Source organism: Siniperca chuatsi, linkage group LG3 (genome assembly GCF_020085105.1).
Source record: "Siniperca chuatsi isolate FFG_IHB_CAS linkage group LG3, ASM2008510v1, whole genome shotgun sequence".
NCBI classification, from domain to species: Eukaryota; Metazoa; Chordata; class Actinopteri; order Centrarchiformes; family Sinipercidae; genus Siniperca; species Siniperca chuatsi.
The window spans coordinates 1,755,243-1,779,841 of NC_058044.1; the positions used below are offsets into that span (position 1 = coordinate 1,755,243).

The following is a 24,599-nucleotide window of genomic DNA, read 5'->3' on the forward strand; positions in this document are numbered from 1 at the left end:
ACTGCTGCTCCGCATCAACATCAACAACACATCTTCTGTATCAGACCACTGATCGATCAGCAGGACTGTAATAACGGATCAACATGACCGGGGGCTAAAACAATTAGTCGATTCACTGATTAGTTGACTGAGAGAAAATGAACGCAGCTATTTCGGTAACAGATGAATCGTCCCTTTGGGCTCGGGGACAATGCGATGTGATATTTTACACTTTAAAGAGCAAACGATGAATCGAGAAATTATTGGAAGATTAACTGATACTAAAAATAACTGTTAGCTGCAGGTCTAAACGGGATTATTGCTGGTGTGTTTTGGACAATGATCCAAAACACACCAGCAAGTCCACCTCTGAATGGCTGAAGAAGAACAAAATGAAGACTTTGGAGCGGCCTAGTCAAAGTCCTGACCTGAATCCTATTGAGATGCTGTGGCGTGACCTTAAAAAGGCAGTTCATGCTCGAAAACCCTCCAATGAGGCTGAATTACAACAATTCTGCAAAGATGAGTGGGCCAAAACTCCTCCACAGCGCTGTAAAAGACTCACTGCAAGTTATCGCAAACGCTTGGTTGCAGTTGTTGCTGCTAAGGGTGGAGCAACCAGTTATTAGGTTTAGGGGGCAATCACTTTTTCACACAGGGCCATGTAGGTTTGGATTTTGTTTTCCCTTAATAATAAACAACCTTCATTTAAAAACTGCATTTTGTGTTTACTTGTGTTATCTTTGACTAATATTTAAATTTGTTTGATGATCTGAAACATTTAAGTGTGACAAACATGCAAAAAAATAAGAACTGAGGAAGGGGGCGAACACTTTTTCCACCGCTGTAAATGGTTTCATATTGCTGCTTCCTGTATGTGAAGCGCGGCTGCAGCTCACCGATGCCGGTGTTGGCGCTCACCACCAGCATGGCGAAGTCGGGGCAGTAGCTGGTGAGGCCGAAGATGGTCGTCTTCAGGTACTTGTGGTGTCCGGCCAGATCGATGAAGGTGATCATCTTGGAGGAGCTCTCGCAGATCTCCTCAGCTGTCCGAGACTCGCTGTAGTTCACAACCTGCAACACGATAAAAAACAAATATCAGCCGACATATTGTCATCAGGCTTTTTAAAACGCCCAAATATTGTTCTCAAAAATCTACATGATAACAATATATTAGTCAGATTGGACTCAGATTAGATATCACTCAACATTAAAGGACTCGGATTGAGATCGAAGTAAACCGAAATTAATTAGGACATCCCTTGTGGAACAATGTAACAGTTTGTTTTAAGATCTTTGTCAAAGAAAACGTGATATTAGAAATTAAATCATTAATCTGGGAGTCAGCACGAAGTGACCTTTGCTCCAAACTAATGTGAGACGTAACTAAAGCCAACATCTGCTCTCTCTCCGTCACCTGCAGGACGCCTCACCTCTCCTTTGCTGTTGAAGCCCAGGATCTCGAAGCTGATGCTGGAGGTGCGTCCGGTCTGGATCTCGTGCAGATGCCTGAAGAGGTTGAGCCGCGCTCGGCCTCGGCCGTTGTCCAGCTCGCCCTGAGTCAGGACGCCCAGCAGGGTCGACTTCCCCGAGTCCACGTTCCCCAGAACCGCCACCCGCAGGTCCAGGAACTGTCCCAGTCCAAAACAACATGACGGAGGAGAAGGATTCATAGTCTCTAATATAAGCCTGTTTAAAAAAGGCCTGGAGTTGAGTTCAGGTAAATTTGCGGTTCGTCACGTTGTGGTCCTTTTTAATCTCTTTAAGGGGCGTTTTCAAACCTGCGCTGTTTAGTCCTGTCGAATCGGACGCTGGTTTGTTTTCCTTCTCGGGCCGATTCGTTGGGGGAGATCTGAACACAGCGGCGGACCAAAACAACCACACCGAGGCGCTTTGGAGGAAGTGGTCTCGGGTCCAGACACAAATTCTGGAGCGGTTTGTTTGTGGTGGGAACGTGAGCCGACCTGGATCTGACCCGACTACAAGGCGAACTCTGTGAGTCTGAGCTCATAAATAATAAAAACAATAACTAAACAGTTGCTAGCAGCTGGCTGGCGAATGATTTGATGTCTGGCCTCTTGATATTTAGGCAGATAGGAGCTTCTTCCTGTGCTTACTTTCTCGCTCCCGCCCCCCCAGACACATCTAACCAATGAGCAGAGAGAATGCTCTCACCTGGCGTTTTGGTTTGCTTTCATTTTTTTTTCTACGTGAACAGAAACTGAGGAAAACGCGACGCGTTCAACTCATCCGCTGATTCGGACCAGAAGGACAAGAACAAGCCGAAGGTTTGAAAACACCTTTAAGCACACACACAGCAGGAAAACCAGAACCCGGCGGACAGACTCTCACCTGCTGATCATCGGGAACTTTTCGAACCAGGACTTCTGCGATTTTGCGGGTGTTTCTGTCCGAGTCGTAGTCCACCTCCCTCTCTCGGAGGAGAGTGATGTCGGCACCGACTCTGACGAGACAGAGAAGCAAAACCTGATCAGACAACGTCGTCGACAGGTGTACTGCTAATATTTTATAAACTGATAAACTTGTTATCTCTTTTTGTCTGCTGCAGGAATTCTCCTTTTCACTCTTTGGTAACATTTTTGTGAATGAAACAGCCCACAAACAGAGCGGAACAGGCAGCTTTACGTGGCACTTTTAGGGGGGTAGATGAAATGCTGATGATCGAATCTCACGAACGCGCACCTCCTCGTGAACAGGTGACACTCATCAGCTCAGAGAGTTTGGCGAATCCGACTCGAAACACAAACAAACCTCACAGAAAAAAGTTTAGGACGAGGCCCGATGTTTCTCTGATGTTTCGTCACACAAAAACCTTTAACGCTTCTATATTTTAAAGATAGCCGACAGTGTTGGTACAGACTCTCAGATCAGGTGACCTACTTCTCTGCCATCCTCTTTAAGGTCTTGAGCGAGGCCTTCATGTCGGCCTCGGTCAGGCCGACCAGCAGGCCGTTGTCTTCCACTCCGATCTGGTAGACGGCCTCGCCGCGGCCCTCCTGCAGACGCCACTTCAGCTGCGTGGCCAGATGCTCGAAGCGATACTGAGTGGGGTTAACCAGCTTCAGCTAGAGACATGATGGTGCAGCAGGTAAATATCCACAGAGCACGACTGATTATCAAAGCAGATAGTTACTCTAAATGTTAGATAACAATAAATCTGGAACAGTAAATAAGTCTGACCGATATATTCACATGCAGGGCTGCAACAAGAGGAACAAAGGGGTAATAACAGCATTGGGTGACGTTACTAAGGCGTTTATAAGAGGGCAGCGATCACCACTGCGTGAGACTTAAACTTAAATCAGTAAAAACTAATATATTTATTTAGTTAAAACTGTCAAAGGTAACATTAAAGACATTAAAGATATTTTAACAGCACATAGAATGAAATGTGATACCTGTTTCATGGTCGTACTGGACAAAGATATCAATGAAAACCAGTGTGAATTATAAGGCCGGAAACTATTTACAAAGTGCATTCATGTATTATATGTATTATATTAATACATACATATGTATATGTATGTATTATGACATTTATATCACAGTTTTGTCAGTTCTTCCCAGCAGCATATAACAATCAGGGCTGCAGCTATCAATTATTATTTCAATATCAATTCATCAGAGCAGGAAGTTAGTTACCTTGTACTCAATGTTTCCTTCTTCAGCCTGGAAACAGAGGGAGAGGAGACAGATGAGGACACTTAACAGCAGACTAATGGCAGAAACTGTTGTATACGCTACGTGGCCAAACGTATTTGAACACCCCTGTCCGCATACTTCAGTGTACTTTCTGTCTGGTTCTGTGTCTGTCTACCTCCGTACTGGACACGCAGAGATGAAGCTGACTATTAAACGTATTTGATGGCGAATGGTGTCCTGCTCCTTCTGTTCCTGTGCTTTCGACACTTCCGTAGGTGGCTTCTTCCTCACAGCACACAGGGAGCTGAGATAACAGGAAACCATTTCCGCCTCTTTTTCACACCAGTAAATTAAAGTGGGGCGTGCTGCGGGTCCAGAGACCTTATAAAGGGTTTCTTAACTTAACTGCAAGATACGACATTTTGGTCCCTTTATTTTATCAGAATCAGAAATCAGAAATACGTTATTGATCTTTATTAACAACCCTATATGCTGAAAAGAAAAAGCTGGCACGTGTTGTATCACATCATTGTCAATCGCAATGTGTGTATCTGATAAAAATGTTGCACAAAATGTTCTGAACATTTTCTGTTATTAGTCATTTTAATAACCAACCTGTAACTACAGTAAGTGATATAACTCAGCTGTAGTAAGTTAAAGTTTTATCTCTCAGACAGTGCTGTTAGATATAACTGTGGTAAGTGAGAATATGTTTTTAGCAAACTGTACTAACAGTAACACCACAGCTGCTTGTGTGAGCAGCGACATGCAGCCTGTCCCGCTGCGCGCTCATTTCTGACAAGGACAGAATGTCAACCTAACTTCTTTGACTATTCTCGCAATTTAAAGTTTGTTTTGATAAAGGAAATGGCAATTAATATATAGTGCTTAACTCGGACCTTTGCCTGTATTGAAAAGATGCAGTTATCTATTCGGCATACGGTTAAATTGCCTGAATTTGAAATTGCCGGAACTGTTTCCCCTGTAATTCCTGCTTTCTTCCACCGAAAAGCGGTAGCTCAGTGTTAAACAATTCTGAAAGTTGGAAGCTCAAAATAGTAAAGCAAACACTGCTTCTTGCTGTTGAAGCATATGCGGAATTATTCATTGGTCTTTATTATTTAAAAAAAAGATATTGAGACAACTTATTTAGCCTTCTACCTTAATCTTTCAGACAAATGTATTTTAAATTGTCAGATATTTGAGTGCAGTTTGGCGTGACGTTTTCTCCAGGTCTTGGCGGCAGGGGCTCCTATATTGTCCGACCACAGACTGTATAAAACAGTCTGACTCACAATAACGGTATTTTCACGCCATGTTACAGATATTTTATTGGTGTGGTGTAAACTAAATGTGTCAGTAATTAGCCTGAAACTAGCTAGGGTTTGCTGCTGCACCACTAGCTAGCTGGCTAGTTTAGCGGGCTGGATGTCCCGTTAATCCCCGGGATAAACAACAAGAAGCTACCTCCGGTGGAAAATACGGAGGTGGTGTTTTGTTGTTCCTGTTGTTCTTTTTATTCCTTCTTCTCCTGCCCCGTTTTCCTCTTCTCGTTCTCGACTTTTTCGACGTTTTCTTCCCGTTGTTACCGGAGCCCTGTCCGTGTCTGCTGTGTCCGGGGGACACTGCACCACTCTCGGACAAATCCACCATCGCCGAGCTCAGGGTGTCGCCGGCCGTCTGAAACGTGAGATCACCGGGAGCGGTCTGAACTCACGGTAACGAAATCACATCTGAATAATAACGATAACGCTCCTCTGTCTAACATCACATCCGCCAAAACAACCGGCCTGTCTGGGCGCAGACCTGCAGCGGAGGATGCTCTCTCCTCAGCATCATCCGCTCCGCCAGGCCGGAAACACCTCACAGCTTCCGGATACTACTTTCAAAATAAAATCAGTACCCTTCCTCTGGGCTTAGTGGAATGTGTCCCTTCCTCTTTACTGACTCCCTGGCCACTCCTAAAGTCCAGTCAGTCTTCCCTTTAACCTGAACCTCAAAGTAAACTCTGCCTGAGGAGAAACTCTGCTTTCCTAAAACACCGGGCTGAACAAGACGGCGTAGTCCCTCATTCGTCCAGGAGTGATCCATCGTAGAAAAGGTTTCAGTCGCAGTCATCTGGACACTGTTTTCAGAATCAAGACGTTTCGGCTCCCATCCGGAAGTCATTCTCAATTGTGAAAATGGTCTGAGAACTCAGAAATTGAAGCTACTCTGTGTTACTTAAGCCCCGCCCTGAGGAAGGAGTCTACCTGAGTATCTGTTGATTAGCTAGTTTCACCTGAAACTGACCTAATTGTTTCCATGATGGCCCAGTAATCAGTAATCAGGCCTATTGTTTTCTGGCTGCACCTCCCTCATCACTGTTAAGTACCTGATTAGCATATGATTGGCGTGACCATGGTGTTAATACACTGTGATAGACTTTGGGCAGATTGAATCTCAGACCACCATTTCTGTTCAAAGAGGGGTTTTCTTTTTTCACAAAAATGGCTTCCTTGACTCCTCTTTCAAACCAACTCTTCTCTCTACTTAGAATCTCCACCTCGCTGTCTTCAAATGTGCGGTTTGTAGCTTTTAGATGCAAATGCACGGCGCTCTGTAATCCCGAGTTAGCGTGTCGTCTGTGCTGATAAAGTCTTTTGTGAAGTGGCTGTTTGGTCTCACCTGTGTACCGTTCTTTGCAGTTTTCCTCACTGCACTGAATGGAGTAAACTACATTGCTCTGTTTCTGTGTGGGCATCTTGTCCTTAGGATGTTTCTGTCTTAAAGTGTTGCCTGGTTTAAAGAAAACAGGAACATCGTGCTGTCTAAAGATCCTTTCAGACAGTCCAGATACATAAGGGATGGAGACACCGTTCCTTCTTGGTTCTGTTTCCCTTTTGTCCTGTTTTTTGGCTCTTTTAACTTTGTTGATAGCCCAAGCCCGGGCTGAACGGAAAATCTCTTCTTCACATTACCGTGATTCACTTGTTTCCCATCAACAGACAGGATCAATTCAGGATCAAGAGTCACATCCACGGCACACTGCTGGCCTTTTCCAGGTGATTAAAGAGCCTGCTATGTTTACAGTTAGTGCGGATTTGGAGTCCACTAGTAAATATGTCCTGCCAGGGAAATCTTCATAGTGCAGACTATCAGACTGAAAGCCCAGTTAACAGCGTTGAGACTGTTTCCCCCTCCCGCCTCTTTACTCATAAATTATCTTCCCCTAAACATGTGAATCGCAATAACCTAATTATAATCCCCATCACTGGCAGTGATGAAACGTCCCAGAAAGCAATGCTTACAAAACAAAATCACTACCGTATCCCTCCAGCGTCACATACGCTGGCCTCTAAAGCCTTTTACTAATAACAAAAGGTATCTTGTTCCAATCAAGACATTATCTACTAGTAGCACCACTGGTTTGTCTAGTATTGAAAACTGGCCTGCTCCAGGTCTGATATTACTGGGCGTGGAGGAGTGTGTCTTTTAAGGTGGTCCCTAATGGACGCAGCAATGCCTGACCGTGCCTGTACAGTGGCAGGCTTGGCCCTATTAAGTCGTGCAGTTGTGCACTCAAGGGATGCTATGCACTGGTAGGATGCCATCCAGCATTCAATCAACGGAAGTTTGGGCAAAACCACATTGTCAGTACGGTCTTTTTTGCTGCAGTAAGGCCTGCCAGCAATAGCCTACGCTGATTTAAGGTGAGAGGTAAAGACGAGTCATCATTAAGCGGACAAAGGCAGAAAGTGGGTACTGTTGTGGATCCTAGTAACCCTGGCAACGTCGGAAAAACATGGGTCCAAAAATCTCTGATCAGTCAGCATTCCCAAAACATATGCATTGTTGTGCCTGGCACCTGCTCCTGGCAGTGAGTAGGTTAGGACTGGTAACTAATTTCATTTTAAAACATTTAATAGGTGTAGCATATGCCCTGTGAATCATCTTGAAGTGTATGAGTTCCAGTTCCACTCTGGTTCCAGACCGTCGCTGCCTAGTTCCCTGTCCCATGCCCTTTCGACTGTCGAGGTGAACTATCAAGTAGAGAGTTATAAATACGTGTTACTGTCCCTCTGAGAGCCCCACCCAGGGCCAATCCGCTCCTCTATAGGATGCTCTGGCAAGGGCCCATTTCCAGGGCACCCCACAAGCTTTCATTGCTGATCTCAGCCTCAAGTAAAGAAAGTAAGAGGTGCCTGGGAAGTCATATTCCTCCCTAATATCTTGGAAAGTACGGAGTCCAGCATTGTTGTAATATCACTGAAAATGTAAACACCTTTATGTGACCATGGGGGAAACATAAAAGGCTGCCCTCCTGATTGAAAGTGATAGTTATTCCTTAGCGGAGAAGTTTGATGTAATAAACTTTTCTGTTTTTTGCTATACATTTATAGAATTGGTTATGATGCTCCCATATCATAGATTAATGTTTCTGCACCCCATTGCATGTGTATAGTAAGTCTTCTAGTTGGGACCTCAGATTCCTGGTTTCTCCAAACATGCAATGATCTAATTTGAAAAGCACATCAGTAAAAATTAAGGTTCGGGACAGCTAAGCCACCATTGAGTTTGCTTCTTTGTAAGGTTGTAAGTTTGATTATTGCACGCTTTCCTCCCCAGATAAACTTCAATATGAGGGAAAGCATTTCCGCAATAAATTTAGGTGGCGTTGCTAGAGGGATCATTAAGAACAAAAAAATAATCCGGGGCAAAATGTTCATTTTGACAGTTGTAACTCTGCCTTGCAAAGAGACATAAAAAGAGTCCCATCTCTTCAGCTAAATTAGGTCTTTTCTGTCCTTATGCAGAGATCCTAATTCACACCTTTGTTTCATCTGTATTGGATTACTGTAACGTCTTGTTGTCTGGGTTATCGCGCACAACTACTAAAACTTTTCAAATGGTTCAGAATGCTGCAGCTATAATCTTAATTAAAACCAGAAAATTTTACCATATTTCACCAATTTTAGCTTCACTTCATTGGCTCCCTATCTATGTCCAATTGGACTTTGAGGTGATTCTGGTGACTTTTAAAATTGTAAATGGGCTCGCCCATTCTTATCTCTGTGATCTCATTAAACCTTATGTTCCATCTCGTGCTCTCTCGTCTGCTGGCTGCAGGGCCGTTTCCTATTGTGCCCTTTTTCTCTGGAATAATCTTCCAGCTGACATCAGACAGTCTGACTCTGTTGAGGCCTTTCAAACTAAGCTGAAAACTCTCTTTAACTTTCAATTAGTACTTCTCCTTGCATACTTCAGGCCTCATACCTGTTACCACTTTACTTACGGCGGGTCGGTCTCAGTCTCAATGAATCTATTAACAGTAGTACTTATAGTCCATGTTCATCCTGCCGACGAGAATTCAACTAACAGACTGCATACTTTTTGATATCGACTGCATTTCTCTAACCCTCTGCTGTTTTTGTTTCTGTGCCCTAAAAGCTGCCAAGCTGCACAAGCCCTTGGCAGCTTGAAGCCCCTCCCCCCCTTCATCTTCATCTTATCCCTGAGTGTCTTGTCCAGCTGAGCCACAGCTCCCACCAAAGATCTCTTATATGACCGTGGAAGGACGCTGACCTCTGTTCATGCCTTTGTGGGCAGAGCAGCTTTCAGGGACATTATTCTTTGGAGAAAGGTAGTCTTCAAAGGTGGTCCTCAGAGTGTGAGAGCTGCTCCACCTCAGTGCTACTCTTCATCAGCTCAGAGATTTCCTGTTTCAGCTCTTTGAACAAATTGCTTTGTCTGAAGTTCATGTTTTTATTGGACAGTTAACGTTGTACAACAGCACTGCCTCTGTGGACTTTTGGATCCTTATACAGTATGTACAGATATTGAACTGATATGAACAGAGGCAGCATGATATATGTATATTGAATTTCCTTTTACTGTAAATATACATTAAAGTTAACATGACTGTTGACTGCATCTCACAGTCAATGCAGTTGAAATCTCCAAAAAAAGCATTTTTTTCCCAAAAATTCCCTGTTAGTGGACCTTTGAGCTGAGGTACTTAGTCACAGAACAGTGTTACAGTTGTGTTGAAGTCTGGGTTCGGGAGAGACAAGTCCGCACTTGGTGTACTGTATATAGAGAACTCTCTCCTCACATATGTTTGTTATGGCGGATCCATAGGTGAATGTGGTAGGGTTGAATCATCAATGTGGGGAAATTGGTTTGATGCAGCAGTAAACTGCTGGACAATGAAATTTAACAAATACATATTACATTTTAAAGGAATAACCACATGTGATTAACATGTTGAAGAAGTAGAAGTACGTGCATGACACAATAACTAACTAACTGCAGTATGTAGAATATGATTGTGTTTATTTATGTAAACTGTATGTTTTCCAGAAAGCATTAGAAGGAGAAGTATTTCTACATGGATATTGTGAAAATACCTCATATGTGTTTTCATGTGATCATTGTTACAGACAGAGGAGACACCAAGATGAGACAGGAGGTTTTATTATTCACGAAGCAAAATGACAGTGTAGGATAGGTACTGATACCGTCCTTAGGGTAGCTGAACCGGAGATCTGAGGCTGAAGGAAACACACTCGGGAGGTTGGAGAAGCACGGGACCCGGAACTGGAGCTCGGAGGCCGGGAGGACGTTTCGATGAAGCGAGGTAGGAGTCTTGTGACATTGAATAAGGTGGATGCAGAGATCTGTCCTATTTCCAACGAGACCGGACACTGACTGAGGTGAGGGATGGTGTTTTATAGGGGAGTGGAGTGCTCATTAAGTGCAGGTGTGTGATAGGTGACAGGTGTCTTGGATTAGTACTCAGGTGAGGGAGTGCGATGTGTGTGTGGTGTTGTGGAGCCTGGCGTGTCTGTGACAATCATTTTCAGGTATGTCATTAGCATAAAGAGCTGCTATTTGACAGATGACACAAAGTTATATTTAAGTTATTTTACTGTCAGAAAAGTAGTCTCGTGAGGTGTAATGTTGCTCTTGAGTCAAAAGTTTCTTTCTTCTTTCATATTCAGAAGTGAACCCAAACATCCAGGTGCCTTTCTCAGCATCTCCCTGCAGCTCAGACGACCACGGTGGATAATGAATCAAGATCTCGATCTAAAGACAAGACTGAGAAAAAAACACAGACCAAGACACTTCTTTTTTAAGTTTATGAAAGATTAAATTGCAGGGTTAATTTTCAATTTCTAACTGATATGGAACTGAATCACTCAGTGTGTATCCTGGTATATGTGAAGATTAAACATTAAACATTGTCTTTATGCCATTTTCAGTTGAGTAGACCATTCTCTCTCGTTTACTAAATAAATATCTGCAATTTTTTGTTGTGAAGGCACATGGTTGTTAACTGATACCAACCCTGTTCAGCTGTAAAATGGTTTAGTGACACACGTAACATACAGAATGCTATCAAATGTGTCTGTTCTTATAATAGGTGAGAAAAGACATTGTCCTTATTAACATCGATAGAGATTAATAGAATAATACTCACAGCCATGTAATTTTCACACCAAGTAAGTAAAATCTTAAACGCAAACTAAATGAATGGTATATCACTACAATTGCATACGTAGCCCAGTAATTTATATTCTAAAAGCAATATTAACTTATCATTACATCGCTCAGCATAACAGATACCAGTAAACAAATTTATTTTCTCTTTAGGTAGCATTACAATTTAAAATGAAACATCCACCCTTTATAACAGTGGCACATACAGTACTCTTTCTCTTCATGTTAACCCGGATGCTATATGAGAAAAATGATAAAGGAACAACCAATTGTATTCAGATGAAATCAAGTTTACACTGTACATTACCACTGAAAATGTACATTTGTACATGACAATAACTGTTCTTATTAAAAAAAAACATTGTTTTTATGTCTCTACTCCATTGGCATCCTAGTATTGACTGCTGTGCCAGTAGTGTAGTATGAAAACTTTGTCTAGTATATATTATATACACAGTGGCCATAAAATTAATTCAATGAATATACGTGTTGTTGGCAATGCTTCATTGTTCAATAAATTGCTAGTGATTTTTTACCAGAGTTTTTACCACCATAATTAAGACCGGGACCAAAGTATGGGAAGAGTTTCTCAGTGAAGGAGCAGCCAGTAAAGGAGTAGATAAGAGCTGCAGCATCTACGTCATAGAATGAGACCAGACCCTCCTCATAATCCACAAACACCCCCACCTTCTGAGGCCGAGACTTCAGAGAGAGACCGACTGGAGGGTCATCAAGAGCTTCGTACTTATTTCCATTTCTCAACCATATAGTCCAGTAACCATCCTCAGATCTCAGTGTTATGTATCCCTTCCTGTTGATCGACTCTCTGCACACTCCTAAAATCCATTCAGTCTTTCCTTTAACTTGAACCTCAAAGTAAAATCTGCCTGAAGAGAAACTCTGCTTTCCTAAAACACAGAGACAATTAGAAAATCTCTCTGGGTTGTCTGGAAGATTCTTCTTCACATCATCATGATTCACCTGTTTCCCATCATCAGACAGGATGAGTTCGGGATGTGCTGTATCAGGATCAAGAGTCACATCCACTGCATACTGCTGGACCCTCTTCAGCTCTGCTTCAAGCAGCTTCTTCATCTGTTTACTGAGTGTCTCCTCCAGCTGAGCCACAGCTCTCACCACAGACCCCTCATATGATGGTGGAGGGACGCTGACCTCTGTCCAGTTTTTGGTGGGTGGTTGGTGGTGGGTGTTTAGGGACCGGAAACTCTGGAGAAGATGGAGGTGGTCTTCAGAGCGTGAGAGCTGCTCCACCTCAGTCCTTCTCTTCATCAGCTCAGAGATTTCCTGTTCCAGCTCTTTGATGAAAGCTTTGGTCTGTTTTTCTGTTGTTTTCTGCTTCTCTTTGATCGTGTGGATGAGATTGGCCTGGCCTCTCTCAACAGACTCCTTCAGAGAAGTGAAGACCTGAACACCTTCTGCGATCTCTCTGTCTGCATCTTCCTTACCGAGGTCAACCGAGCGTTTGGTCTCCTGAATCTTCAGTCGTCTCTTCTGGATCATCTGCTGAGTTTCAGCCTCTGTCTTCCCCAGCTCGGCCTTCTTTCCTTCACATTCTTCCTTCAGAGGAACAAACTCATGTGTCTTGTGGTCTGAAACAGGGCAGAGCATGCAGACACATGTCTGGTCGGTCTTACAGAACAGCTCCAGAGGTTTATCGTGCTTCGTACACATCCTGCCTTCCAGGTTCTCCACTGGGTCAATCAGCTGATGTCTTTTCAGGCCCAACATTGTCAGATGAGGCTGCAGGTGAGTCTCACAGTAGGAGACCAGACACACCAGGCAGGACTTCAGGGCCTTCAGTTTGGTTCCAGTGCAGACGTCACAGGGAACTTGTCCTGGTTTGGACACTTGTGTCTCTGAGCTGCTGCTGCTGGCTTCCTGTTGAGCTGACTGTCTGAACTGAGCAGCCATCTCAGAGAACAAAGTGTTGACGTACAGCTCAGGTCTTGTGTTGAAAACCTTTTTACACATCGGACACAGGTACCGGTCGTTAGTATTCCAGTGTTTACTGATGCAGTTTTTGCAGAAGTTGTGTCCACATGGTATGGTGACAAGATCAGTGAACACATCCAGACAGATGGAGCACAGAAACTGATCTTCAGATCGCAGATTTCTGGCAGCAGACATATCTACACACTGAGTACAAAAGCCAAAGTATTATAAAATGTTTTGTTACGCTCGTATTTATCATTTGTATAAAAAATATGAAAGTATGATTACTGCAATATTGAGAAACATCGTTTTGAATTCTACAGATATGTTTCACTTAAATGAGATGTCCATCTGACATGTCATTACGAAATTAAAATACAGTAAATTCCTATTTGATTGTGTTAATGCTGGTTGTTGAAACACAGTAAATATCAGCTGCACTCACCAGTATTTGAGTCAGTTGTTGAGAAAGACCTGAAGAACTCAGTTTAATATTTCTTTACACAGAAACACAGAGACTTGTCTCGACTGCAGCTCTGCTGTCCCTCTGACAAACTTTAAGTTTCATTTCTGGAGTGTGACGTTGACGCTCTCCTCTGTCCAGTGTCTCTCCGCCTCTTACTGCAGCTCTGTTTATGAGGTTGTGTTTCCTCCTTCGGGTTTAGACATTATTATAGTTACATACATTTGGCACAAGAGAAGTTTAATCTTTAGGGAGATGTTTTGCTTCTTTTATCTTATTTTTTTCTGCTGTGTGAGTTTTTCTGCAGCTTACAGAACAGTTTTCGCAAAAAGCGCTCAATCTCACATGCAAGAATATATCTTAAGGTCAGCAGAAAACAACAGTAACTTTACAGTCCTCTACAGCTCTGCAGCAGTCTTACTGTCAGTCCACAGTTCAGCTCACTTTTTGTCCTGTTATGTTCAAACCTTCTCGTGTAATTCTTCTATTCTTATATGCTCCTTTCCAATAGTTGTTGCTAAATCAGACAGGGAAGTTGAAACTCTCCTGCTGATGTGTGCTGGTATATTCACCTCTGCGTACTGATCAAATTCTGCATTGAAACTCAGCATTATATTAATGATCATCATAGGAACAGGTAGAGCTGCAACCAAAGATTATTTTCAGAATCAGCTTTATTGGCCAAGTATGTGTATGCATACAAGGAATGTGACTCCAGTTTCCTGTGGCTCTCACTGCACACACACACTTATTATTGATTAATCTGCTGATTTTACAATGTTACATTAACATTACCAACCATTCGCAGGCAGGACAACTACAGGTGTGTGATACGTTTTACACACAGAACAGGGTCATTCAAAAGGCTTTACATAAAACACTGAAAATAAAATAATACAGGGCGTCACGATGGCATGTTGCTTAAGCCCTGCCCTCAGGGAGGAGTCTTATCCTTATTATCATCATAATCAGGTATTTAACAGCGATGAGGGAGGTGCAGCCAGAAAACAATAGGCCTGATTACTGGGCCATCATGGAAACAATTAGGTCAGTTTCAGGTGAAACTAGGCAGGGTAAACAGCAGACACCCAGGAAGACTCCTTCCTGAGGGCGGGGCTTAAGCAACACAGAGTAGCTTAAATTTCTGAGTTCTCAGACCATTTTCACAATTGAGAATGACTTCCGGATGGGAGCCGAAACGTCTTGATTCTGAAAACAGTGTCCAGATGACTACGACTGAAACCTTTTCGATGCTAGAACACTCCTGGACGAATGAGGGACTACACTGTCTTACTGCTGTGGAGTTTAATAGTCAAGCACTGCATCATATTTTATAAGCTTTTCATATGTTTTGCACGTTAATTGTTAATCAGAAAAGTAATTAGTATCTGTAAGTGTCAGATAAATGTAATGGTGTAAAAAGTACAACATTTCCCTTAAAATACTCTATAATAAGTAAAGGTAAAGTACCTCCACACTTTACTTAACTACAGTACTTGAGTAAATATACTTTCCACCACTGATATATACAGTTGTCATGTACATGAAGTGTTGTGTGTTTTGAGAGACTTTAGTTGTATTTGAACTGAAGATTTTTAATAAATTTGATGACAAATGAGTTTACGTATTAAATTACAACGGAAAGTGAATTTCTGTTTTGATAACTTGATACTAAAGGGTGAAGCTGGTGGGCACAAACTTCTCCAGTCATCTTTAAACAGTGACCCCGGTTATATCAGCTAAATATCCTAAACATCATGTTTGTAGCGTCGCTGTCCTGTGAGAACCACGTATCTCTAAAGAGTCTTCATGAGCTCAGAAAAACAGCCTGTTTTCAGCTCTGTGACGATGCCTTTTCCAGCTGATCCGAGGGGGGGTTAAAGAGTTTATTCAGCTTCAGAAGGAGGAGAGTTTTCTCAGCACATAAAGGAAACACTTCATCTTTCAGTTCATCACAAATATTTGGACATACATGGTTTTCACTGGACAGGAAGGGGATGTAAAACTGTAATTTGTAAAGTAACTAAAGCTGTCAGACAAATGTGGTGCAGTAAAAAGTTCACTATTTGGCACTGAGATGTAGAAGTAGAAGTATAAAGTTGTATAAAATGGAAATACTCTACTAAGTAAAGTACAAGTACCTCTCATTTGTACTTAAGTACAGTACTTGAGTAAATGTACTTACATTCCACCACTGGCTGTTAATCAAGAATTATTGATACCTTAAGCATCAGTTGAAACATATACATAGTTTTTTCCCAAAACTCAGCCTGATATATTTGGTGCCTTTGCAAACTTTAGGATCTCTAGATTTGTTTAAATAAAGTTATCTGTGTTGTAAAGATAAATGGGTTAATAAGTCAGCTGTGTGGGAAAATTTGTTAGAAATAATATACACCAAATAACAATGATATAATCACAATCTGAAGACAATACGTTTACATTGTACATTGGCACTGAATATGTAAATTTCTTCCTGTATATGACAGTGGATCTTTTCTTTTAAATACCATCAGTCTACTTAATTTGATTGACAGGAGAGATGATCAGAGGTGCAGAGTTTTTACCACCATCATTAAGACTGGGACAGAAGTATGGGAAGAGTTTCTCAGTGAAGGAGCAGCCAGTAAAGGAGTAGATAAGAGCTGCAGCATCTACGTCATAAAAGGAGACCAGACCCTCCTCATAATCCACAAACACCCCCACCTTCTGAGGCTGAGACTTCAGAGAGAGACGGACTGAAGGGTCATCAAGAGCTATGTACTCCTTTCCAATTGTCAAACGTATGGTCCAGTTACCATCCTCAGGTCTCAGTGTGATGTGTCCCTTCCTGTTGATCGACTCTCCGCACACTCCTAAATTCCATTTAGTCTTTCCTTTAACCTGAACCTCAAAGTAAAATCTGCCTGAAGAGAAACTCTGCTTTCCTAAAACACAGGTACAATTAGAAAATCTCTCTGGGTTGTCTGGAAGTTTCTTCATCACATCACTATCAGTTACTTGTTTCCCATCCTTAGACAGGATGAGACTGCGATGTGCTGTATCAGGATCAAGAGTCACATCCACTGCATACTGCTGGACCCTCTTCAGCTCTGCTTCAAGCAGCTTCTTCATCTGTTTACGGAGTGTCTCCTCCAGCTGAGCCACAGCTCTCACCACAGACCCCTCATATGATGGTGGAGGGCTGCTGACCTCTGTCCAGTCCTTGGTGGATGGTTGGTGGTGGGTGTTTAGGGACTGGAAACTCTGGAGAAGATGGAGGTGGTCTTCAGAGCGCGAGAGCTGCTCCACCTCAGTCCTTCTCTTCATCAGCTCAGAGATTTCCTGTTCCAGCTCTTTGATGAAAGCCTTGGCCTGTTTCTCTGTTGTTTTCTGCTTCTCTTTGATCGTGTGGATGAAATTGGCCTGGCCTCTCTCAACAGACTTCTTCAGAGCAGTGAAGACCTGAACACCTTCTGCGATCTCTCCGTCTGCATCGACCTTACCGAGGTTAATCGAGCGCTTGGTCTCCTGAATCTTCAGTCGTCTCTTCTGGATCATCTGCTGAATTTCACCCTCTGTCTTCCCCAGCTCGGCTTTCTTTCCTTCATATCCTTCTTTCAGAGGAACAAAGTTATGTGTTTTATGGTCTGAATAGGTGCAGAGTGCACAGACACATGTCTGGTCGGTCTTACAGAACAGCTCCAGAGGTTTATCGTGCTTCGTACACATCCTGCCTTCCAGGTTCTCCACAGGCTTGATCAGCTGATGTCTTTTCAGGCCCAACACTGTCAGATGAGGCTCCAGGTGAGTCTCACAGTAGGAGGCCAGACACACCAGGCAGGACTTCAGAGCCTTCAGTTTGGTTCCAGTGCAGACGTCACAGGGAACTTCTCCAGGTTTGGACACTTGTGTCTCTGAGCTGCTGCTGCTGGCTTCCTGTTGAGCTGACTGTCTGAACTGAGCAGCCATCTCAGAGAACAAAGTGTTGACGTGCAGCTCAGGTCTTGTGTAGAAAACCTTTTTACACATCGGACACAGGTACCGGTCGTTAGTATTCCAGTGTTTACTGATGCAGTTTTTGCAGAAGTTGTGTCCACATGGTATGGTGACAAGATCAGTGAACACATCCAGACAGATGGAGCACAGAAACTGATCTTCAGATCGCAGATTTCTGGCAGCAGACATATCTACACACTGAGAACAAAAGCCAAAGTATTATAAAATGTTTTGTTACGCTCGTATTTATCATTTGTATAAAAACTATCAAAGTATGATTACTGCAATATTGAGAATTATCGTTTTGAATTCTACAGGTATGTTTCACTTAAATGAGATGTCCATCTGACAGGTCATTACGAAATTAAAAGACTGTAACTTCCTATTTGATTGTGTTAATGCTGGTTGTTGAAATACAATAAATATTATCAGCTGCACTCACCAGTATTTGAGTCAGTTGTTGAGAAAGACCTGAAGAACTCAGTTTAATATTTCTTTACACAGAAACACAGAGACTTGTCTCGACTGCAGCTCTGCTGTCCCTCTGACAAACTTTAAGTTTCATTTCTGGAGTGTGACGTTGACGCTCTCCTCTGTCCAGTGTCTCTCCGCCTCTTGCTGCAGCTCTGTTTATGAGGTTGTGTTTCCTCCTTCGGGTTTAGACAATATTATAGTTACATACATTTGGCACAAGAGAAGTTTAATCTTTAGGGAGATGTTTTGCTTCTTTTATCTTATTTTTTCCTGCTGTGTGAGTTTTTCTGCAGCTTACAGAACAGTTTTCACAAAAAGAGGTCAATCCCACATACAAGAATATATCTTAAGGTCAGCAGAAAACAACAGTAACTTTACAGTCCTCTACAGCTCTGCAGCAGTCTAACTGTCAGTCCACAGTTCAGCTCACTTTTTGTCCTGTTATGTTCAAACCTTCTCGTGTAATTCTTCTATTTGCTTCCTTTCTATAGTTGTTGCTAAATCAGACGAGGAAGTTGAAACTCTCCTGCTGATGTGTGCTGGTATATTCACCTCTGGTGGCCAGAGGAGGGAAACACATCTGACTGGACTTAGAGACTCCAGTTTCAAAATAAAACACTTTTCCTAACAATTTGCTTGTGCGTACTGATCAAATGCTGCGTTGAAACTCAGCATTATATGAAGCTAATTTCTGTTTTGCTAACTTGATAGTAAAGGGTGAAGCTGGTGGGCACAAACTTCTCCAGTCATCTTTAAACAGTGACCCCGGTTATATCAGCTAAATATCCTAAACATCATGTTTGTAGCGTCGCTGTCCTGTGAGAACCACGTATCTCTAAAGAGTCTTCATGAGCTCAGAAAAACAGCCTGTTTTCAGCTCTGTGACGATGCCTTTTCCAGCTGATCCGAGGGGGGGTTAAAGAGTTTATTCAGCTTCAGAAGGAGGAGAGTTTTCTCAGCACATAAAGGAAACACTTCATCTTTCAGTTCATCACAAATATTTGGACATACATGGTTTTCACTGGACAGGAAGGGGATGTAAAACTGTAATTTGTAAAGTAACTAAAGCTGTCAGACAAATGTGGTGCAGTAAAAAGTTCACTATTTGGCACTGAGATGTAGAAGTAGAAGTATAAAGTTGTATAAAATGGAAATACTCTACTAAGTAAAGTACAAGTACCTCTCATTTGTACTTAAGTACAGTACTTGAGTAAATGTACTTACATTCCACCACTGGCTGTTAATCAAGAATTATTGATACCTTAAGCATCAGTTGAAACATATACATAGTTTTTTCCCAAAACTCAGCCTGATATATTTGGTGCCTTTGCAAACTTTAGGATCTCTAGATTTGTTTAAATAAAGTTATCTGTGTTGTAAAGATAAATGGGTTAATAAGTCAGCTGTGTGGGAAAATTTGTTAGAAATAATATACACCAAATAACAATGATATAATCACAATCTGAAGACAATACGTTTACATTGTACATTGGCACTGAATATGTAAATTTCTTCCTGTATATGACAGTGGATCTTTTCTTTTAAATACCATCAGTCTACTTAATTTGATTGACAGGAGAGATGATCAGAGGTGCAGAGTTTTTATGGGAAGAGTTTCTCAGTGAAGGAGCAGCCAGTAAAGGAGTAGATAAGAGCTGCAGCATCTACGTCATAAAAGGAGACCAGACCCTCCTCATAATCCACAAACACCCCCACCTTCTGAGGCTGAGACTTCAGAGAGAGACGGACTCAAAGGTCAGCAAGAGCTTCATAGTAATTTCTGTTTTCCAACAATATAGTCCAGTAACAATCCTCAGGGCTCAGTGTGATGTCTCCCTTCCTCCGAAAACCTATGTAGGCTTCCCTTTAACCTGAACCTCAAAGTAAAATCTGCCTGAAGACAAACTCTGCTTTCCTAAAACTCAGATAGAATTAGAAAATCTCTTTTGATTGTTCGGAATTTTGTTCTTTACATCACCATGATTCACCTGTTTCCCATCATCAGACAGGATGAGTTCGGGATGTGCTGTATCAGGATCAAGAGTCACATCCACTGCATACTGCTAGACCCTCTTCAGCTCTGCTTCAAGCAGCTTCTTCATCTGTTTACTGAGTGTCTCCTCCAGCTGAGCCACAGCTCTCACCACAGACCCCTCATATGATGGTGGAGGGACGCTGACCTCTGTCCAGTCCGTGGTGGGTGGTTGGTGGTAGGTGTTTAGGGACTGGAAACTCTGGAGAAGATGGAGGTGGTCTTCAGAGCGTGAGAGCTGCTCCACCTCAGTGCTTCTCTTCTTTAGCTCAGAGATTTCCTGTTCCAGCTCTTTAATGAAGCCTTCAGCATATTTCTGTGTCATTCTCTGCTTCTCTTCTATCATTTCAATGAGTCTCTCAACAGACTCCTTTAGAAAAGTGAAGACCCAAACACCTACTGCTATCTCTCTGTCTACCGAGTGTTTAATCTCCTGAATCTTCAGTCGTCTCTTCTGGATCACCTGCTGAATTGCAGCCTCTATCTTCCTGAGCTCTGCCTTCTTTTCTTCACATTCTTCTTTCAGAGGAATAACATCATGTGTCTTGTGGTCTAAAACAGTGCAGAGTGTGGGTCAGATGTAGGCAATAAAAGCTAAACACAATATCTGTCTTTGCTTCTCTATAGATCTTTAATGCTTGCAAGCATGAGTCCCCCTCCTAACGAGAGAGCCCCAAAATGGCAGTTTTACACAGTATTTATACAACAATACAAACAAGTATTGTACAGACGTGGCCTTGAAGTTGGTAGTGATCAGGAACTCTAAGCCCTAGTAAGTGTTCCAGTAAGTATCCCACTCAGTCAGTATGTTGCCATTTGAGAAGTCCCACAACCTGTTGGGAGGTGTGATACTGCATCCAATTCAGTTGGACATAGTTGGTATCTTCGAAGTTTTTGGGATGAACGCTGGATTTTAAAGTTCTTGGTTTTGAAAGAGTAAAAAGACAAGTAAAAGGCAAAAAAACAACATTTATAAAATAAAACATTGATAAAATAAATGATAAAGGAATGACCAATCGTATTCAGATGAAAATAAGTTTACACTGTACATTACCACTGAACATATATGTACATTTGTTCCCATAAATGACAATAAATCTAATTATTTAAAAAAAATATCAGTCTCTCATGGTTGGGTTTGTTTGTATGTCTCTAATCCATTGGCATCCTAGTACTGACTGCTGTGCCAGATCTGTAGTATCAACTTTGTCTGGTATATATTTACACAGTGGCCATAAAATTAATTCAATGAGTATACGTATTGTTGGCAATGCTTCATTGTTCAATAAATTGCTAGTGATAAAAAAAGATCAGGCAGTTTGATTGACAGGAAAGATGATCAGAGGTGCAGAGTTTTTACCACCATCATTTCTACAGGGACTGAAGAATGGGAGGAGTTTCTCAGTGAAGGAGAAGCCGGTAAAGCAGTAGATAAGAGCTGCAGCATCTACGTCATAAAAGGAGACCAGACCCTCCTCATAATCCACAAACACCCCCACCTTCTGAGGCTGAGACTTCAGAGAGAGACGGACTGGAGGGTCATCAAGAGCTTTGTACTCATTTCCATTTCTCAACGATATAGTCCAGTTACCATTCTGTGGCCTCAGTGTGATGTATCCCTTCCTGTCGATCGACTCTCTGCACACTCCTAAATTCCATTTAGGCTTCCCTTTAACCTGAACCTCAAAGTAAAATCTGCCTGAAGAGAAACTCTGCTTTCCTAAAACAAAATTGTAATGAGAAAATCTCTCTAGATTGTTTGGAAGAGTCTTCCTAACATGACCATGATTCACCTGTTTCCCATCATCAGACAGGATGAGTTCGGGATGTGCTGTATCAGGATCAAGAGTCACATCCACTGCATACTGCTGGACCCTCTTCAGCTCTGCTTCAAGCAGCTTCCTCATCTCTTTACTGAGTGTCTCCTCCAGCTGAGCCACAGCTCTCACCACAGTCCCCTGATATGATGGTGGAGGGACGCTGACCTCTGTCCAGTCCTTGGTGGGTGGGGCATCCTTCAGGGATGGGAAGCTTTGGAGGACGTGGAGGTGGTCTTCAGAGCATGAGAGCTGCTCCACCTCAGTCCTTCTCTTCATCAGCTCAGAGACTTCCTGTTCCAGCTCTTTAATGAAGCCTTCAGCCTGTTTCTCTGTTGTTTTTTGCCTAATTTTGATTGCATTGATGAGCTCATTCAGTCTTCTCTGAACAGACGCCATCAGAGTTGTGAAGACCTGAACACCTTCTGCGATCTCTCTGTCTGCATTTTCCTTACAAAGGTCAACCGAGTGTTTGATCTCCTGAATCTTCAGTCGTCTCTTCTGGATCATCTGCTGAAGTTCAGCCTCTGTCTTCCCCAGCTCGGCCTTCTTTCCTTCACATTCTTCCTTCAGAGGAACAACATCATGTGTCTTGTGGTCTAAAACAGTGCAGAGCACGCAGACACATGTCTGGTCGGTGTTAGAGAACAGCTCCAGAGGTTTATCGTGCTTCGTACACATCCTGCCTTCCAGGTTCTCCACAGGGTCGATCAGCTGATGTCTTTTCAGACGTGAAGCTGTCAGATGAGGCTCCAGGTGAGTCTCACAGTAGGAGGCCAGACACACCAGGCAGGACTTCAGAGCCTTCAGTTTGGTTCCAGTGCAGACATCACAGGGAACTTCTCCTGGTTTGGCACGTCGTTGCTCTGACCTCCTGCTTCTGGCTTCCTGTTGAGCTGACTTGAATTGAGCAACCATCTCAGAGATGAAAGTGTTGACCCTCAAATAAGGCCTTGGGGTAAAAGCTTCTTTACACATGGGACACTTGCACGGGACATTAATATTCCAGTTTAGACTGATGCAGTTTTTGCAGAAGTTGTGTCCACATGGTGTGCTGACAGGATCAGTGAACACATCCAGACAGATGGAGCACAGAAACTGATCTTCAGATCGCAGATTTCTGGCAGCAGACATATCTACACACTGAGTACAAAAGCCAAAGTATTATAAAATGTTTTGTTACGCTCGTATTTATCATTTGTATAAAAAATATGAAAGTATGATTACTGCAATATTGAGAAACATCGTTTTGAATTCTACAGATATGTTTCACTTAAATGAGATGTCCATCTGACATGTCATTACGAAATTAAAATACAGTAAATTCCTATTTGATTGTGTTAATGCTGGTTGTTGAAACACAGTAAATATCAGCTGCACTCACCAGTATTTGAGTCAGTTGTTGAGAAAGACCTGAAGAACTCAGTTTAATATTTCTTTACATAGAAACACAGAGACTTGTCTCGACTGCAGCTCTGCTGTCCCTCTGACAAACTTTAAGTTTCATTTCTGGAGTGTGACGTTGACGCTCTCCTCTGTCCAGTGTCTCTCCGCCTCTTGCTGCAGCTCTGTTTATGAGGTTGTGTTTCCTCCTTCGGGTTTAGACATTATTATAGTTACATACATTTGGCACAAGAGAAGTTTAATCTTTAGGGAGATGTTTTGCTTCTTTTATCTTCTTTTTTTCTGCTGCTGTGTGAGTTTTTCTGCAGCTTACAGAACAGTTTTCACAAAAAGAGCTCAATCCCACATGCAAGAATATATCTTAAGGTCAGCAGAAAACAACAGTAACTTTACAGTCCTCTACAGCTCTGCAGCAGTCTTTCTTTCAGTCCACAGTTCAGCTCACTTTTTGTCCTGTTATGTTCAAACCTTCTCGTGTAATTCTTCTATTTGCTTCCTTTCTATAGTTGTTGCTAAATCAGACGAGGAAGTTGAAACTCTCCTGCTGATGTGTGCTGGTATGTTCACCTCTGGTGGCCAGAGAAAGGAAACACATCTGACTGGACTTAGAGACTCCAGTTTCAAAATAAAACACTTTTCCAAACAATTTGCTAGTGCGTACTGATCAAATGCTGCGTTGAAACTCAGCATTATATTAATGATCATCATAGGAACAGTTAGAGCTGCAACCAAAGATTATTTTCAGAATCAGCTTTATTGGCCAAGTATGTGTATGCATACAAGGAATGTGACTCCCGTTTCCTGTGGCTCTCACTGCACACACACACTTATTATTGATTAATCTGCTGATTTTACAATGTTACATTAACATTACCAACCATTCGCAGGCAGGACAACTACAGGTGTGTGATACGTTTTACACACAGAACAGGGTCATTCAAAAGACTTTACATAAAACACTGAAAATAAAATAATACAGGGCGTCACGATGGCATGTTGCTTAAGCCCTGCCCTCAGGGAGGAATCTTATCCTCATCATAATCAGGTATGCGATGGGAGGTGCAGCCAGAAAACAATAGGCCTGATTACTGATTACTGGGCCATCATGGAAACTAATTAGGTCAGTTTCAGGTGAAACTAGGCAGGTAAAACAGCAGACACTCAGGTAGACTCCTCCCTGAGGGCGGGGCTTATGTAACACAGAGTAGCTTAAATTTCCGAGTTCTCAGACCATGTTCACAATTGAGAATGACTTCTGGATGGGAGCCGAAATGTCTTGATTCTGAAAACAGTGTCCAGATGACACTGTCTGGACGAATGAGGGACTACACTGTCTTACTGCTGTGAGTTTAAT

The 24,599-nt window shown here is 42.4% G+C and overlaps 6 protein-coding genes across 13 annotated transcripts in view; 1 reads left to right on the top strand and 5 right to left on the bottom strand.

The window, feature by feature from the left end:
* Positions 1 to 5,507, bottom strand: part of gtpbp2b (GTP binding protein 2b) — a 13,842-nt gene extending 8,335 nt beyond the window's left edge. For both annotated transcript variants that reach the window (XM_044189351.1, XM_044189350.1), the window contains exons 1-6: positions 5,110 to 5,507; positions 3,643 to 3,669; positions 2,881 to 3,065; positions 2,332 to 2,443; positions 1,413 to 1,610; positions 879 to 1,053 (exon numbers count right to left, since the gene is read on the bottom strand). In XM_044189351.1, the coding sequence (XP_044045286.1) occupies positions 879 to 1,053; positions 1,413 to 1,610; positions 2,332 to 2,443; positions 2,881 to 3,065; positions 3,643 to 3,669; positions 5,110 to 5,295 (883 nt within the window). In that variant the 5' untranslated portion in view covers positions 5,296 to 5,507. The remainder of the gene's footprint in view (positions 1 to 878; positions 1,054 to 1,412; positions 1,611 to 2,331; positions 2,444 to 2,880; positions 3,066 to 3,642; positions 3,670 to 5,109) is intronic.
* Positions 1 to 24,599, top strand: part of LOC122873028 (NACHT, LRR and PYD domains-containing protein 12-like) — a 1,034,258-nt gene that overhangs the window by 708,712 nt on the left and 300,947 nt on the right. The window lies entirely within an intron of this gene.
* LOC122873033 (NACHT, LRR and PYD domains-containing protein 3-like) overlaps positions 1 to 24,599 on the bottom strand; it is a 573,599-nt gene that overhangs the window by 415,682 nt on the left and 133,318 nt on the right. The window lies entirely within an intron of this gene.
* Positions 10,745 to 14,650, bottom strand: LOC122873068 (E3 ubiquitin-protein ligase TRIM21-like). The gene is made up of 2 exons (XM_044189382.1): positions 13,523 to 14,650; positions 10,745 to 13,281 (listed from the first exon to the last, which is right to left on the bottom strand). Exon 2 carries the CDS (start codon positions 13,270 to 13,272, stop codon positions 11,635 to 11,637), a length of 1,638 nt encoding a protein of 545 aa, XP_044045317.1. The 5' UTR covers positions 13,273 to 13,281; positions 13,523 to 14,650; the 3' UTR covers positions 10,745 to 11,634.
* On the bottom strand, positions 15,115 to 18,543 carry LOC122873054 (E3 ubiquitin-protein ligase TRIM39-like). Its single transcript, XM_044189362.1, has 2 exons — positions 17,961 to 18,543; positions 15,115 to 17,716 (listed from the first exon to the last, which is right to left on the bottom strand). Exon 2 carries the CDS (start codon positions 17,705 to 17,707, stop codon positions 16,058 to 16,060), a length of 1,650 nt encoding a protein of 549 aa, XP_044045297.1. The 5' UTR covers positions 17,708 to 17,716; positions 17,961 to 18,543; the 3' UTR covers positions 15,115 to 16,057.
* LOC122873065 (E3 ubiquitin-protein ligase TRIM39-like) lies at positions 20,633 to 23,930 on the bottom strand. The gene is made up of 2 exons (XM_044189379.1): positions 23,226 to 23,930; positions 20,633 to 22,984 (listed from the first exon to the last, which is right to left on the bottom strand). The coding sequence occupies exon 2, from the start codon at positions 22,973 to 22,975 to the stop codon at positions 21,335 to 21,337; it is 1,641 nt and encodes a 546-aa protein (XP_044045314.1). The 5' UTR covers positions 22,976 to 22,984; positions 23,226 to 23,930; the 3' UTR covers positions 20,633 to 21,334.

Excerpts from the sequence above, each read along its gene's own strand:
- LOC122873068 (XM_044189382.1), bottom strand. The coding sequence starts at position 13,272 with ATGTCTGCTGCCAGAAATCTGCGATCTGAAGATCAGTTTCTGTGCTCC.
- LOC122873054 (XM_044189362.1), bottom strand. The coding sequence starts at position 17,707 with ATGTCTGCTGCCAGAAATCTGCGATCTGAAGATCAGTTTCTGTGCTCC.
- LOC122873065 (XM_044189379.1), bottom strand. The coding sequence starts at position 22,975 with ATGTCTGCTGCCAGAAATCTGCGATCTGAAGATCAGTTTCTGTGCTCC.